Source organism: Heterodontus francisci, chromosome 40, assembly GCF_036365525.1.
Source record: "Heterodontus francisci isolate sHetFra1 chromosome 40, sHetFra1.hap1, whole genome shotgun sequence".
Taxonomy (NCBI): domain Eukaryota; kingdom Metazoa; phylum Chordata; class Chondrichthyes; order Heterodontiformes; family Heterodontidae; genus Heterodontus; species Heterodontus francisci.
Genome location: NC_090410.1, coordinates 6,845,637 through 6,863,211, shown reverse-complemented (window position 1 = coordinate 6,863,211; position 17,575 = coordinate 6,845,637). Strand labels below are relative to the sequence as shown.

The following is a 17,575-nucleotide window of genomic DNA, read 5'->3' as shown; positions in this document are numbered from 1 at the left end:
CCATGTTGCCTATCACTGATAAGCCCATTTTCTTCCAAATGGGAATAGATCCTATCCCTCAGTATCTTCTCCAGCAGCTTCCCTACCACTGACGTCAGGCTCACCGGTCTATAATTACCTGGATTAGCCCTGCGACCCTTCTTAAACAAGGGGACAACATTAGCAATTCTCCAGTCCTCCGGGACCTCACCCGTGTTTAAGGATGCTGCAAAGATATCTGTTAAGGCCCCAGCTATTTCCTCTCTCGCTTCCCACAGTAACCTGGGATAGATCCCATCCGGACCTGGGGACTCGTCCACCTTAATGCCTTTTAGAATACCCAACACTTCCTCCCTCCTTATGCCGACTTGACCGAGAGTAATCAAACATCTGTTCCTAACCTCAACATCCTTCATGTCCCTCTCCTCGGTGAATACCGATGCAAAGTACTCGTTTAGAATCTCACCCATTTTCTCTGACTCCACGCATAACTTTCCTCCTTTGTCCTTGAGTGGGCCAATCCTTTCTCCCGTTACCCTCTTGCTCCTTATATATGAATTAGATTCTCCCTTTAACCTTGTTTTTGACAGTGAAAAAGTCTCACCTAGGAGCGGCACAGTGGCGCAGTGGTTAGCACCGCAGCCTCACAGCTCCAGCGACCCGGGTTCAATTCTGGGTACTGCCTGTGCGGAGTTTGCAAGTTCTCCCTGTGTCTGCGTGGGTTTCCTCCCACATGCCAAAGACTTGCAGGTTGATAGGTAAATTGGCCATTATAAATTGCTCCTAGTATAGGTAGGTGGTAGGGAAATATAGGGACAGGTGGGGATGTGGTAGGAATATGGAATTAGTGTAGGATTAGTATAAATGGATGGTTGATGGTCGGCACAGACTCGGTGGGCCGAAGGGCCTGTTTCAGTGCTGTATCTCTAAACTAAACTAGGAGGAAGTGGCCAGAACTGCACACAATATTCCAATTATAGCCTCGCCAAAGTCTTCTACAGATTCACTACCACATCCTCGCTTTTCTATTTTGTCTTTGTGTACAAAATCATTTGGTGTCATTTTCTACTTCCACAATCTGTGGCCAACAACAACAACTTGCATTTATATAGCACCTATAGCATAATAAAGAACTTCACAGGAGTGTGATGAGACAAAATTTGACGCTGAGCCAGACAAGGAGATGTTAGGACAGGTGACAAACAGCTTTTAAAGGAGGAAAGAGAGGCGGAGACATTCGGGCAGTGAGTGGAGGCGGGTTATTTAAGTGTCGGGTTGAACCTAGCCGTGTGCAATTTGTTTCTAGCTGGGTTAGGGTCAGGAGCAGATTTTCTCCAGTCCAGCCCGGGATCCCGAGCCCATTGCCCCATAACCAGTCCTCAGCTGAGATCGGGCATTTCAGTTCAGACCAGGAAATTAACCTGGGACTTGCTTAGCTAACATGACTCAGCACCACATGAGCCAAGGTAGTGTAGGTGGGGGGGGGGGGGGGAGTTGGGGGAAGGGGAGACATTAATCCCTTGGCCGTCATGACAACAAAACATATTTTTGATACCTATTTCTTGGATTACATGAGCCAGTCAGAATCAGCTCTATTTTTCCATTGTTACATTTCCATTTGCATCTTTGACCTAAACATATTTTTCTCTTATTACACCCACAGAGAGTTTAGTCTGTGAGTTCAGGGTAAACTCATCTGTGTAGTAAATTACATGTCCCTTCGAAATAACATCATGACATAACTCTTGTTATTTGTCTTTTTCCATTTCCTATATATTTTTGTGTTGTGACAATCGGATTTAAGTAAAAAAAATTCAATGAATCCAAGCTCGAAGCCGTGTTTAAAGTGTCTGTAAGGAACAAGTCCCTAGGCTCCCCTATTGGCGGCATCTCTGAGGCCCGTCTGGGGGATTGAGTCAGTCGGAATGGAGGGTCCCGGGTCTGAGGTGGTACAGTTGATCTCAGTGCCACTGGATGAGGGTTGGGAAGGGATGAAGGGGAGAGGAGAGGGAGAAAGAGAGAGGGAGGGGAGGGGAGAGAGTGGGAGGAGTAGAGAGGGAGGGGCCCAGGAATTGTGTTTCTGATCATTATCCATTAGAAACTGCAGTGGTGGTTTTTAAAAGCAGGATTGGGCTCAACTGTGATGTAAAGCATGGCTAACCCAACCCGTATGCTGTATGACTGTATGAACCCGACCAGACCCGATGATATGTGTCGGGTTCGGGTTGGGTTGGGCATTTGAAAAAATTAAAAGACTGGAGCCCGGGTCGGATTCGGGTTGGCTGTTGTCGGGTCGGGCCTGGGTTGGGTTTTAATTGTACACCCGAGCCGGGCTTTGCTGTGATGCCCCCATGGTGGAATAACTTGCCAACACCCACTATCGCGGATTGCCAGACTTGTCAGAGGGCGGCTGGCACGATTGATACTCATGTGGCACTCACTCCATCCTGGGCATGGGTGTGATACCTCTCATGGTTCAAGAGCCTGACAATGCCCACTCCCCAGGGCCTTCAGGAAAGCAGAGAAATGTGAGGAAAATAGTTGTGCGAGAAGGTTTACCTGAAGCATCCTCCTGGATGATAAAGTCCTCCGATTCAGACATTCCATTTTCTAGTCGAACAGTCAGGATCTTATTTTTCCTGCAATTATTACTCCACACCAAAAATGTCTGAAATTATGAAGGTGAAAAAAGGACATTTACAGTTGAATAGAAGTTATATATGAGTGGATTCTCATAGTAATTTATACAAGGACAGGAGAAATATAAATGTGTATTCTGATTTTGGGTTAATGAGGATAGCCCTTTTCCAGGCTCACAAAGTTCAAACAAAGACAAATCAACAGATGACAAAATATTTGGGCCAACTGGGCCCCGATGACTGGGCTTCAAAGACCAGATTGCCAAGGGTGGGTGTCGGTCTGTAACCCACAGACTGCAGCTTAGAGAGAGAGTGCAGTGTCAAAGTAACACAAGGCAAATTCCAGCAATCTGAAAGATTTTTATGTAAGGAGTGATCGACGCCTGGGATGAACTTTGGAAGGTGATCAGAAGCATAAAAAACAAACAAACTCTGGAATCATTTAAGAAAGTTTGCAGTTGTGAGGGACAGAACATAGATTTTTCTTTTCAGGGAAGATGGGTAATCTTTTTGATATCAGCAGGGAATAGACTGCCTGTCAAACTCAACTCAGAGTCAGGAGGTTCGTGCTTTCAAATCCCACTCCAGAGACTCGAGCACAAAATCCATGCTGACACTCCCAGTGCAGTACTGAAGGAGTGCTGCTCTGTCAGAGATGCTGTGTTTCGAGGCTCTGTCTGCCCTCTCAGGTGGTTGTAAAAGATCTCACAGCCAATAATCTGACAAAAAGCGGGGGAGTTCTCTCCGGTGCCCTGGGCCTGTACGTATCCTTCAAGCAACATCAATAAAAAAACAATTTATCTGGACATTGCTGTTCGTGGGATCTTGCTGTGTGCAAATTGGCTGCTGTGTTTCCTACGTTTACAACAGTGACTACACTTCAAAAGTACTTCACTGGCTGTAAAGGGCTTTGGGACGTTCTGAGGTTGTGAAAGAAGGTGCTATATAAATGCAAGTCCTTTTCTTTCATGAACATTTCAATGTAACCAGCAGTCAGCTGGCAGGAAGTGAGGCTAGCTACTGTGTGAAAGTTTGCCTGGGCTCTAATAGTGATGCAGAGGTGACAGTACAAGGTTGATGCCCAGCACATCCCTCTAAGCAACTACTGGTCTCAGTCCTGGACTTCTAGTATAACTGGGCACTAATTGACAACAACTGAGGGCAGAAGGAGACAACATTCTGGTTTTTCCAGTAGTTACTCAGCCACTTTACCGATTTAAGCGACCTACCCCTGGAGGTTGCCTCCCGAGAATGTCCTTGACTTGCACTGACTCGATTCCGAGCTGCAGCCAAACACGATGGGACAGCGTCAGTTTGTCAAAGAGACTAAGCTTCGAATGTGCTGAAAGCTCACTTAGGTTCTTCTCCTCCTGAGGTCTCTGATATCCTCCGTTGCAAAGCTGCGTGCTGGGGCTGTAGGGACTGCAATAAAATAGGATTAGTGTAATGGTCCAGCATCCTGAGACTCAAGCAAGTTTAAATAGCTCACCATGAGCTTCTCAAGGCCAACTAGAGGTGGGCAATAAATGCTTCACTGTAAAGTGCTTTGGGAGCTCCGGAGGTCTTGAAAGGCGCTATATAAATTCATCTTTTCTTCCTCCCTACCTTTTTTTTTCTATATTGTAGATAAAGTAAAAGCTGAGATTCTGGAATGTTCTCCACAGGTTGATGTCATGGAGCTTGAAGTGAGTTATTGGAGTACCAAACATACCCAAAGACCTCGCTATGGTCAGACACGAGCTTTATTCTGTTTATGTCTGATATATTTTTTCAACAAGTATATTTTTGTTGATCCCCTGTTGAAGTCTGCCCAAATCACCCGTTATATCAACAGGGGAAAGTCAATTTTCCTAGTGGCACCTGTTAGGTTGCTGCAACTTGCAACAATGACTAGGGGTAGTTTGTCTCGTACACTCGTCCTCCCCACGCTCCTCGTCCTCCACCCGGAACTCCTTCAAGAGGAGGTTCGATGGCCACCTGAGAGAAATAGACTTGCAGGGCTACGGAGATCGAGCCGGGGATTGGCATAGCTCCGTGGAGAGCTGGCATGGACTCAAAGGGCCGAATGAACTTCTTCCGTGCTGTAAATGAATCTATGACTCCTCCCTCCCTAATATCCACCCCAGACAGAATGGCGTGACTGAAATTGGCAACGAAACACACAAGGAAATGGTGCATGTAACACCTTGCACATGGTCCACCATAAGATTACATAAAATTTACCCAACAGGCTGGCATCTATGCTGCAAGCAAGCTTCCTTCTTATTCTTATAATATCCTTCTAACTCCTTCCTCCCTCATGTGCTTATCTAACCTCCCCGTAACAGACTACAGTAAGAAAATGATCTCACTCATAGGCAAGGGTATTGTCGGTTATAGGACCAAGGCAGGTAGATGGAGTTCAACCACCATGATCCAACTGAATGGCAGAACAGGCTTGAGGGGCTGAATGGCCTCCTCTTATTCCTCTGTGCCTAGAAGCAACTACATCTCTTTTGATAAAGAGTTTTTGACATCTCTCTCGCACACAAATGGTGTCAAGCCTTCTAACTTTGGTTTGAACAGCTGTCTTATCTTAGTGGGATCAGACAAAGGATGAAATGTGATACAGTTACAACAACCAAGCTTTAGCTCCAAGCAAAAAAAAAAACGTGCTCCGCCACTCGGGCTGATGTCATTTCCTGTTCAGCGACCGCGAGTTGAGTTTGATAAATGTGCTGTTACAACAGTCTCACCATCATCCTCTTTATCTTGCATCCCTATTGGTTCAATGAATTCAGCTGGTTTAAAAATAAAGATTGATTTCACACTTTTCACAAGTTCAGGACATCCAAAAGCGCTTTCCAGCCAATTAAATATTTTCTTTGAAGTGTAGTCACTGCTGCAGGAAACACGGCAGCCAATTTGTGCAAAGCAAGATCCCACAAACAGCAATGAGATTATCTGCTTATTGATGTTGGTTGAGGGATAAATATTGGCCAGGACACCCAGGAGAACTGGCCTGCTATTCCCATAGCAGCCATCCGGATCTTTTACGTCCACCTGACAGGGCAGACAGGGCCTTGGTTTAACCTGAAAGACAGCATCCCTGACAGTGCAGCACCCCCTCAGTACTGTACTGGATTATGTGCTCAAGTCTCTGAAGTGGGGCTTGATCTGACTCGGAGGAAAAACCCACTAAACTACAGCTGACAGAGATAGATTCCTTAGACTCTAGAATAGTCCCAGTGGCTTGGAAGGTTGTAAACGTAACCCCGCTATTTATCAGGAGTAAGGAAAATGCTAGAATCTATTATCAGAACAGGGACTTAGAAAATCATAATTGGGAAGAGGCAACAGGATTTATGAAAGGGAAATCATTTTTGACAAATCTGTTAAGAGTTTTTTGAGAATGTAACTAGTGGGATGGATAAGAGGGAACCAGTGGATATAGTATATTTGGATTTTCACAAAGCATTTGATAAGGCATCACACAAAGGTGATTTCAAAAAATTAGGACTCATGGGATTGGGGGTACTATATTAGCATGGATTGAGCATTGGTTAATAGACAGAAAACAGAAAGTAGGAATAAATGGGACATTTTCAGGTTGCCAGGCTGTAACTAGTAGCGAAGTCCCAATGATCAGCTATTTACAATCTACATCAATGATTTAGATGAGAGACCAAGTGTAAAGTATCCAGGTTTACTGATGATACATAGTTAGGTTGGAAAGTACACTGTGAGGAGGACACAAAGAGGCTGCAAAAGGATTTTGATAGGTTAAGTAAATGGGCAAAATCATGGAATATAATGTGGAGCAATGTGAAGTTATCCACTTTCGTAGGAAAAATCAAACAAGCAGAATATTTTTTGGTGAGAGACTGGGAAATATTTGCTTTCAGAGGGACCTGGGTCTCCTCGTAAACAAATAACAGCAAGTTAACATGCAGGTACAACAAGCATTGAGGAAAGCAAATGTCGTGTTAGCCTTTGCAACAAAGGGATTGGAGTATCAGGTGAAGAAGTCAAACTGCAATTGTATAGGGTGAGACCCTGCCTGAAGTACTGTGTACAATTTTGGTATCCTTACCAAAGGAAGGATAGACTTGCCTTAGAGGGAGTGCAACGAAGGTTCACTAGACTGATTCCTAGGAAGAATGAAAGGTGATCTCACTGAAGCATATAAAATTCTTAAGAGGCTTGACAGGATAGATGCTGGGAGGGTGTTTAACCTGACTGGAGAATCTAGAACAGGGGGTCACGGTTTCAGAATAAGGGTCATTTAAGACTGAGATGAGGAGAAATTTCTTCACTTAAAGGGTTGTGAATCTTTGGAGTTCTCTACCCCAGAGAGCTGTGGATGATCAGTCATTAAACATATTCGAGATAGATAGTGATACATTTTTGGGTCCTACAGGAATTAAGGAATGTGTGGGAGGTGGAGTTGAAGTCGATCCTCAGCCAGGACATTAAAGAAGTGCAGAGCAAGCTTGAAGGGCTGAAGGGCCTATTCCTGCTCCAAATCCTTATGACACCATAAATCAGTGAATAAGAGTGGGAGTCTAGCAGGTTTCCTACCCCAGCTCAAAGCACCTCCATTGGCCCTTCTCAGGCTGAGAGCAGTGAATTCAACACAGACCCAGATGGCAAACAAAGTGAGGGAATGCACAATAAATAGGAGAATATTGAGAGAGGTAGAGGAAGGGAGAGACCTTGGAGTTCATGTCCACAGGTCCCTGAAGGTGGCAGGACAGGTAGATAGAGTGGTGAAGAAGGCATATGGAATGCTTTCCTTTATTGGCCCAGGTATAGAATTCAAAAGCAGGGATGTGATGCGGGAACTGTACAAAAGGCTGATTAGGCCTCAGCTGGAGTATTGTGCACAGTACCTAGATCTGTAACTGAAGTGCTGTGACCGACAAGGCGATGGACCAGGTGCTGAAAGGTGGGATTAGCTTGGGCTGCTCATTTTTTCAGCCAGTGCAGACACGATGGGCTGAATGGCCTCCTTCTGTGCTGTAACGTTTCTGTGGTTCCATGGTTCAGAGTCGGAACCTGGAGTCTTTCTGCTCTATAAAGGCTTAATACCATTCTAGGTGGTGCATTTAACTGTTGAGGTCTCAGACCCAACTGTTTAATAAAAGACATTGAACTAGCCAACTTGGCAGTAATGTCGAGGTCACCTTTTGCAATTGCCAGTGGATGACAGAAGCCTGGAAACAGTGTCCTTTGGGTGGCATCTGGTTGCTTGAGATCTGTAACTTACTGAGACCTCATAGAACGTGCAGCACAGAAACAGGCCATTCAGCCCAACGGTTCCATACAGGCCTTTAAGCCCCACACGAGCCTCCTCACTAGACAGGCCAAAGCAAAAGGAAGCTCTATACAGTGAAGGTCCTGCTCTTTGCCAAGGGTAGTGATCTTAGCCAGAACCGCAGTAGGGGTGCTCAGTACCATGGGCCAAGGAAGACATGGGGGAATCGGCAGGGGCTCCCACACCTGCTGGTTAACTGGTGACTCTTGCTGCAAAGTCCACACCTATCTGGATAGATTGAATAGGCTGGGGCTCTGTTGTCTTGAGTGATGAAGACTGCAGGGTGGCCTAATTGAGATCTTCAAGATTATGAAAGGGTAGATGTGAGACAGAATGTTTCAACTTGTGGGAGAGGCTGTAAATATGCTAATCACTAATAAATCCAAATGGGAATTCAGGAGAAATTTCTTCACCCAGGAGAGTGGTGAGAATGTGGAATTCGCTAACACAGGGGATGGTTGAGGTGAATAGTATCGATACATTTAAGGGGAAACTAGATGAGTAAAGGAGGGATAAAGGAATAGAACGATTTGGTGATGGGATGAGATGAAGAGCTCGTGTGGAGCATAAGCACCAGCACGGAGCAGATGGGCTGAATGGCCTGTCTCGGTGCTGTAGACTCAATGTAATTCTATGAATAAAGGAAAATATCTGCAAGGTACCTCATCTGTTGCTCCGAGTCACTCGTATCATGGGATGGTGTCCTCAGCATTGTTCACAGTCCATGAATCTTCTATTCACAGGGATGCTTTCCCAGTTCAGCCATACTGCTTGGCAAGTCTGTCCTGCATCGACACACAAAAAAATGCACACTTGCCAATGAGCTGTGGGTTTTCCACTCACTGAGCTCCGCGGACCTCAGCTGAACAGCAGAGGGGCAAGGAACATAAAGCACAGCGCTGAATTTCCAAACTGTTAGTAATCCACTCGAGCTCCCTTCAGAGAGTGAACGAGAATGAATCACAAATTGAAACTCAAACCCTGCATGAGCCACTCTCAAGATTAACGGTTCTTTCACATCCGGAGTCGTGTTTTTCTGTTCGCAGTGCTCTGTAAGCATGGAATTTGTTTTGAGAGCGAGCGAGAGGGAGACAAGGTTATGATAGTTTAAGCGAAACCACAGCCCCTTTTGTGGTTACCCCACTCGATGTCTTGACGAATGCCTTTCTTTTTCAGCTAACACTGAGCACAGCATTTGCACGACCAAATGGCGTGACCCAGTTTAAGTTGATCTTCATTCTGGCAGTGCTCTTAAACATTGCTTCCAGTAAATGCTTAAAACTCAAGCTGTCTTGAGGCATAAACCTCACCCCCAAACTGGGGAGTCTCGTCGAACCATTCCCACATTCCTGGTCAGGTTACAAAGAAAGTTTGAGGTGTGATAGGTTCTCTCTCTCTCACCCCTTGCCTCCAATCTCTCTATCCCTCCCCCTCTCTCTGTTGCAATCCTGACTGTTTCTATTTCATGATTATTACTATGGTGAGCCACACAAACAGAAAATGCAGGGAACACACGACAGGTCATCAGCATTCCTGGAGAGAACAAACAAAGTTAACCCTTCCTGTGCCTTCAAAACTGAAAAATAAGAGGGATAGTAATACCATCAGACAAGGGGGGGGAGTGAATAATATCTTTAAAAAAAACACCCAGAGAGGAATTATGAGTAGAATGATCGCAAGAAATGGGCTTAAAATTTAGGATATTAAAGAGAGGGGTAAATAGTGAAGGAAGTGAGAGGCCTGGAAAAGTACAAGAAAGTGGGAATGAAAGCAAAGAGGAAAAGGGAGGTATTAGCCCTGGCTCTCTTCTATGTTCAAGTCCCACATGAGCCCAAAAAAGCCAGGCTAACACTCCCAAGTGCAGTACTGAGGGAGTGCTGCACTGTTGGACGCCCCGTCTTAAACTGAGGCCCCATCTACTCTCTCAAGTGGACGTAAAAGATCGTGTGGCACAATTTGGAAGATGAGGTGGTGGGGGGGGGGGGGGAGGAAGTTTTCCCTGGTGACCCGGCCACTATCCCTCAATCAACATCACAAAAATAAAACAGATTATCGAGTCACGTATCGCGTTGTTGATTGCGGGAGCTTGTTGTATAGAAATTGGCTGCTGCCTTTCCCACAATATAACAGTGACTACACTTCAAAAAGTACTTCATTGGCTGTAAAGTGCCTTGGCATGTCCTGAGGCTGTGCAAGGCGCTATATAAATGCAAGTCTTTCTTTAGTTGGCTACTATGACGTGCTGAACAGGATAGAAACCCGGAGTCTGTGTTCGCACGTCGACAAGGGCCTTTTTGGTGGATCTGGATTCCAATGGGGTTTCGGCGCTGGGTCTAATCTTACACACCCTTAACATGATGCCTTACCTGGCCTGAGGTTTTGTTATTTTCAGCAGCTCAGCAATTATCATGTTCCACACGTCATTGAAAATATTCTGATTGTTTTTATTAGCTTCAGTAATTTTTTTTAAACCTTGGACTTTTGTCTCATGACCTGCACGAGTTTGTAGACACTTTAGGGTTCTCTTGAGAGTTTGGTCCAGTTTGGCCACATTTTGTCCCTTCCTTTGTCATAGAGTCATTATGGCACGGGAGGCCATTCGGCCCATCAAGTCCATGCCAGCAATCCAATCAGTCCCATTTCCCCCACTCCATCCCCTTATCCCTACAAGTTTATTTCCCTCAAGTGCCCATCCAATTTCCTTTTGAAATCATTCATCATCTCCACTTCCACCACCCTCGTAAGTCATTACCACTTGCTGCGTCCTCACATCCCCCCCTGCATCTCTTGCCCAAAACCTTCAATCTGGGCCCCCTAGTCCTTGTACCATCAGTTAGTGGGAACAGCCTTTCTTTTTCTACCTTATCTAAACTTGTCATAATCTTGTACACCTCAGTCAAATCTCCCCTCAATCTCTTTTGCTCCAAGGTGAACAACCCCAGCTTCTCCGACCTAACCTTGTCGCTAAAATCCCTCATCCCTGGAACCATTCTGGTAAATCTCCTCTGCTCCCCTCTCAAGGACCCTCACATCCTTCCCAAAGTGTGGTGACCAGAATCGGATGCAATATTCTAGTTGTGGCCTAACCAGAGCTCTATAACAATTCAGTATAACTTCCCTGCTTTTGAACCCAATACCTCTATTTGTGAAGCCCAAGATCCCATATGCTTTGCCAACCACTCTCTCAATACATCTCACCATCTTCAAAGCTCGATGCACATGCACCCCCAGGTCCCCCTGTTACTGCACGCTCTTTAGAACGGTGCCATTAAGTCTATATTGCCTCTCCCCATCCCTTCTGCCAAAATGCATCACCTCACACTTCTCTGTATTAAATTCCATCTGCCTCTTGTCTGCCCGTTCTGCTGGCCTATGTTGGGATTCTGAGTCCTGCTCCTGCTCTGGATGATCTGCAGTAACGTCCTCAAGCTTTGTCTTCTTGCTTCTTCATCCACCGTTCGATTTCCTTCCTCGCCTGAGTATTGGGTTTGGCTGGGTTGTGGTTTGTTGTTGGTGTGTTTGTTGTAACCACATTCCTCTGCATACAGTAGTGATGGCAAAACTCTGGAGGCACTTAGGAAAGGAAAGAACCGGAATCTCCGGCAAGGGCGGTCGAGCGTTCCTTGCGGGTGGGTGACCTGAGGTGACTTGTTCTCATCTGCAACGACCTTGCGAATTGTACTTTATTACCGTGTCAATATTTGAGAATAGGTTAGACAGGAGGCTGAGGAAAAAAGGATAAAGGGATGCATCAAAATGCTGGGCACATGGAATTAGGACTACTGCGTACATGGGGGCTAAACTGCTTGGGCGAAGGGCCTGTTTCTGTGCTGTATCCTCTTGGATAGACTGAAAGGCATTTCTTATTCATGTCCTATCTTGCAATTTTGGGAATTTCAGAAGCTCACTGATGACAACCAGACTGTGATGAAGGACTAATATGTTTCTGCTATCTGAATTGCTTTGCAAATATTTTTGGACTGACATTATTAGGAATATTTTACTGTCGAAGCCTAAAGGTTTACAAGCCTATTTTTAACAACAGACCACCGCAGCGTTAACATAGTGTTAATGATCTGTGATTAGTCAGAATTGTCCTCTTCCAATCAGCACTGCTGTAGATACTTGTGTGTTAATTGGGTATGTGTTAATTAAGAACCTTATGTGGATCTCAGGATACAGGAGCCACTTAGAGAGACAGAGGCAGAAACATCTCTTACCTCTGATCTTTTGGAGCGTGTTTATGTGTGTATTTTAGATTTACGGCTGTCTGAGGCTTTCCTTCAAGATGCCCAGAGGATTTTTGGTGAAGAGAAGCAAAAGGACAATGTCATATCGGACAAAACAAAGGCAACTTGAGGTGACTCAAGAGAAATGTACGAATGCATTGTCCTTGGTCGCAAGGCATGGGGCATGGAATGGAGATCGAAGCAAAGAGCGACATCAGGAACCCAGCCCAGTGGGATACTCTAGCAAAAATGCTTTTTCAAATCAAAACCCGGGAGCAAGGCTGTCATCTTCAGATGGGTCTGTCACAGGCTCAGTGTCCACAGACCATCTGACATCTCCAGCACTTGGCTCGCTTCAGTCAATTCTCCCCAAGGCACTGGGGCAAAGGAGCACTGACTCACCAGCAGAGCGGCCAGGAAGCTTGGACTGCCAAGACAAGGCACCCAAACCTGAAAAGTGCAGTGGTGGTATCAAGGTAAGGCACACTGAAGACAAAAAGAGATTGAGTCACAATGTTCTAGGGGCATTCATTTGCCAGTTATGCAAGGAGGAATATCCAGACTGTTTTGCCCTGGCTCAGCACAAATGCTCCAGGATAGTCCGAGTGGAGTATCGGTGCTCCGATTGTAGTAAGGTGTTTGGGTGCCCAGCTAACCTTGCTTCTCACCGGAGGTGGCACAAGCCCCACTGTATCATTGCCACCCAACAGAAGAAAAGAGAAATGCAGTGCAGTGCTCGGGTGAAGGATCACCACAGTTGCCACGACATCAAACAAAATAGAGAGACCCCAGAGGACACATTGAATCCAAATAGACCTCCAGCTCAAACAGAAGAGGACTTCCAGAGTCAACGAGGTAACGGCCCTGAATATGCTCCTCTGCCATGTTGGATGGATGGCCATCCTCATTCAGGCCACACCAGAGATCTTCTGCGTCCAGTAGATGGTCAACAGCCGTTGCATCACCCTTACAGACCCCAGGTCTACCCTTCTCTGCCTTACGCTGATAAGGTCGTCATGAGTAGTAATCTTTATCAGCACACATTGGAGACTTCTAGCTACTGCCCAGCAACTTTCTTAGCGGCGTCTGGTTTGATGAGACAGGTAAACAAGTGTAATCTCTTGGAGAAGAGTCAGATGGTGTTACAACTGCAGGGGAGGCAAGCATATTAGATGTGTGTGTTATTTGTTCTAAAGTGTGGTTCCCTGTCTGTACAAGTCTAGGTATCGATTACCATGTGTGCATCTATCTAGATGGTGCTATTTGTATCTTGTTGAGCTTGTTAACCATCTACTTCTTCATTTCATCTTCCCCTTCCATTGTCTCCACTCCTCAGCTGATTCTCGCTGGTGTAGGGTTTCCGTAGGCATCACGGCTGAGCTCAATCTTACCCTATGTCTAGACACACACACACTCTCCAGGAGGGAGAGCAATCGTAAGCGGCAATCCCGGATGCTTGGGTGAAATGTTGAGCTATTAATTCCGTCCCTGGTTGACATCAGCCAACTCTGCACAGACCTGGTCAAACATGGGACCTTCGTGACTTTAAAGCACTGAGTCGGCTAGCAATATTTGTAGAACGTTTCAAGGATGTGGTCTCGACCGTAAGCTATTTGACAAATTGCAGAAATGACCACATGACTGTAAAAGGTGACTCAAGTTTGCTAATGCAGCAAATATCAATGAACACCACCCACTGTGGCGGAAATGCCCACTTAAAGGGAACAATTACTGAAAGGTAACTCCTCTCTCTGCCCATCCCATTGCTTGACGGGTGTGCTGTTGAGTCCTGGAGCTCAGGAGATCCCTGTCTTGTCTTCAATCTGTGCCCAACAGCAACCTGCATTTATATAGCACCTTTAACTTGGTACAATATCTCAAGACACTTCACAGGAGTGTAATCAGACAAAATTTGACACTGAGCCACACAAGGAGATATTAGGACAGGTGACCAAAGGTTTGGTCAAAGAGGTAGGTTTGAATGAGCTTCTTAAAGAAGAGAGCAAGAGAGATGTGGAGAGGTTTAGGAATTCCAGATCTTCAGGACTGTGCAGCTGAAAGGACGGCCACCAATTGTGGGACGAAGTAAGTTGGGGATGCACCAGTTCTTAGAATCATACAGCACAGAAGGTGGCCATTTGGCCCATTGTGCTTGTGCTGGCTCTTTGAAAGAGCAATCTGGTTTCCCACTCTTTCCCCATTGTCCTGAAAATCCCTCTCTGCTGGGGCAGCAATTGGGGCCATAGGAACTTAGGACTTCAGAGCAGGAGTAGGCCATTTGGCCCCTCAAGCCTGCTCTGCCATTCGATAAGGTCATGGCTGATCTGGTTGTGGTCTCAACTCCACTTTCCTATCTGCCCCCCATAACCCTTGACTCCCTTTTATATCAAAGATCTAATTCAGCCTTGAATATATTCAATGACCCAGCCTCCACTGCTCTCTGAGGAACAGAACTCCAAAGAATAATGACCCTCTGAGAGAAGAAATTTCTCCTCATCTCTGTCTTAAAAGGGAGATCACTCATTCTTAAACTGTGTCCCCTAGTTCTAGTCTCGCCAACAAGAGGAAACATCCTCCCGGTATCCACTCATCAAATCCCCTCAGGATCTTCTATGTTTCAATACGATCACCGCTCATTCTTCCAAACTCCAACCTGTGCAACCTCTTTTCATAAGATAAGCCCTTCATCCCTGGAATCTTCTGAATTTTCTTTACCAGTTTCTTTATGCCTTAAATCTGACCTCAGCCTTCCTGGGAGAGGGATGGTCTCTATTTTAACTAGTTGCTTTAGCGGAAAGCTGGCACAGACACAATGGGCCGAATGGCCTCTTTCTGTGCTGCAATCATTCCTTGATTCTATAATTTGACAGTTGTTTAAAGTTTTATTTTTAAGAAGTTAAGGAAGTCTGCCAAATGCCACCTATCTATTTTCTCGTTGTTTTTAATTACCAGACGATCAGAAACTCTCGTCAACAGATTAAAGTGCAGCTCTCAAAGTTCACGTGCTGGGACACCCCCCCAACCACACACCCTAATGATTTCCACTACAGTTTCCACGTGTTGCTAGCAATTTCCATAAGACCTGTTTACGAGTGTAGGCTGCAAATTAAATCGTCTGTGGGATGGAGTTCCTTCAGTGGTGAAAGTGACAAAAGTTTGTAACCTGATCTGCTCACACTCTGCCCACGATTCTGGATAGTCTGATGCTAAACCATCTAGCCCTGAATCTATTTTTACATTGAATGTGGGAGCCAGTGAATGGCTCTGTTTGAGCTAGAGACCAAACCTCTGTGCCCAGCTCAGTTGTGACTATACACAATTTATTAGGAGTGTCAGTTGTGGCTCAGTGGGTAGCACTTCTCACCTGGGTCCGAAGTTTGTTGGTTCTAGTTCCTACTTCAGGGACTTGAGCACAAAATCGAGGCTGATGAGAGAGTTGCTGCCTTTCAGGTGAGATATTACAAAGTAGTTGAAACACAGGAGACACGCCAACACCAGAGTTTATGTTCCACACCAGCCTCCTCCCACATGTTAAACTGAGGTTCCAAGTAGATGTTGAAAATGCTTCTTCCAAAGTCCATCATTACATTTAGCTTATCAACTGCTTAAGACCTCGCCAAGGCCAACCCAGTATGGCAACAATTCTGGGCTTCATTCTCTTGAAACCATAGGCAGAGATGGTGAACATCAAAACTGATGACAGTGTTAGAGACAGAAAGCTGTTAATTAGTGTTAGCATCCACTGAAGACAGGATTAAGCTTCACCATGATGTCCTCCATTTCAACACTCTCTCTCTCGACTCTCTTGTGATTACAGCCATTAAGAGAATGTGATAATTTGGGGCCCAAGATGTCCTTTCAGGCCAGCGCAGGTATATCGTAGAATTGTAGAAAGATACAGAGCAGCCAAAAAAAAACCCATTGTCAACCTTAGCTCAGTTGGTAGCACTCTCCTCTTAGAACCAGAAGGTTGGGGGTTCAAGTCCCACTTCAGGAAAATCACAACTGATACTCAAGTGAAGGAGTGCTGCACTATCAGAAGTGCTGTGTCTCAAATAAGATGTTAAATTGAAGCCCTGCTTTCTTAGGTGAATTTTGAAGAGCAGCAGGGAGTTATCCTGTGCGTCTTAGCCAATATTTATCCCTCCAATATCACAAAAACAGATGACCAGGCCATTATCACGTCGCTGTTTGTGGGATCTTGCTGTGTGCAAATTAGCTGCTGAGTTTCCTACATTACAACAGTGACTAAACTTCAAAATACATCATTGGCTGTAAAGTGCTTTGAGATGTCTGGTGACCATGAAAGGTGCTGTGCCTCTGTTGGATCTTAGAACAAAATCCAATTACTCCCCAACTCTTTCCCCATAGGCCTGCAAATTTTTCCCCTGGAGATATTTATCCAATTCCCTTTTGAAAGTTGCTATTGCATCTGCTTTCACTGCCCTATCAGGCAGCGCGTTCCAGATCACGAATCAGTGTGTAAAATTTATTCATTTACTGTCGCCTCTGGGTTTTCAGCCAGTTAATCTGTGTCCTCTGGTTACTGACCTCCCGGACAGTGGAACCAGTTTCTCCTTATTTGCTCTTTTAAAAACGCTTCAGGACTTTAAACGCCTCTATTAAATCAATCAATTCAAGGTTAAGCAATGTGTCCCTTCCGCAATAAATTAGCTTCTTGGTCAGTAACTTGACGTGTTGCGTGTGGATGTGAACCATGTATAAACTCTGCTTGTAACTGTATAGCAAGTGGGTGCGATTGTAGTCGGGTTGATTGTATTATTGTTGTCATGGCGACTAAGAGCCTGGACTGCGATTACCCGCTTCGCTCATGTCTCAATAAACCCACGTCTGATTGAAACGTCTTGCGTTCAGCACTTTGTTCAAATTTAACAAAAGGGGGGAAAATCTGCCCAGACTCGGGCACGGTGTGGTGAGAGGGTTGCCAACTCTCATTGGACATATTCCTGGAGGTTGCACATGACCTCCCGCCACCAAGCAGCACACGCGCACCAGCGGTTGCTCAGCGTGTCCATCATAGGAATATAGGAAATAGGAGCAGGAGGAGGCCATTCGGCCCATCGAGCTGATCTTCTATCCCTACACCATTTTCCCCACGATCCCCATATCCCTTGATGTCATTAGTATCCAGAAATCTATCATCCACCTGCCCATCCCCCCACAGCCATTGGACAGCAAAAGGCCTCTATTATTTGATTGACTGAGAGCAATGAATCATGCGAACAGCTATTCTTCCCCCCCCATCGCCAATATTTTTGTAAAAATATACAATGAAAAAAAAACAATTTTTTTTTACATTTATGATTTTTCTCCTGAGTTGTTCACAGCATCGTCCTGGAGACCAATCTTTAATTGCTGGGTTGGCAACTCTGTGTCAGGAACAGAGCAACAAGAAAATAATTATCGACTTG

At 45.4% G+C, this 17,575-nt stretch overlaps 2 protein-coding genes across 2 annotated transcripts in view; one reads left to right on the top strand and one right to left on the bottom strand.

The window, feature by feature from the left end:
- LOC137353020 (ras and Rab interactor 2-like) overlaps nucleotides 1-9,351 on the bottom strand; it is a 32,284-nt gene extending 22,933 nt beyond the window's left edge. Inside the window, exons 1-3 of the mRNA XM_068018928.1 lie at nucleotides 8,577-9,351; nucleotides 3,848-4,040; nucleotides 2,539-2,647 (exon numbers count right to left, since the gene is read on the bottom strand). Coding sequence (XP_067875029.1) covers nucleotides 2,539-2,647; nucleotides 3,848-4,040; nucleotides 8,577-8,626 — 352 coding nt within the window. The 5' untranslated portion in view covers nucleotides 8,627-9,351. The remainder of the gene's footprint in view (nucleotides 1-2,538; nucleotides 2,648-3,847; nucleotides 4,041-8,576) is intronic.
- Nucleotides 9,352-12,202: 2,851 nt separating this feature from the next.
- Nucleotides 12,203-15,840, top strand: LOC137353150 (insulinoma-associated protein 1a-like). The gene is made up of 4 exons (XM_068019197.1): nucleotides 12,203-13,246; nucleotides 13,646-13,747; nucleotides 15,096-15,237; nucleotides 15,737-15,840. Exons 1-4 carry the CDS (start codon nucleotides 12,203-12,205, stop codon nucleotides 15,838-15,840), a joined length of 1,392 nt encoding a protein of 463 aa, XP_067875298.1.
- Nucleotides 15,841-17,575: the final 1,735 nt, after the last annotated feature.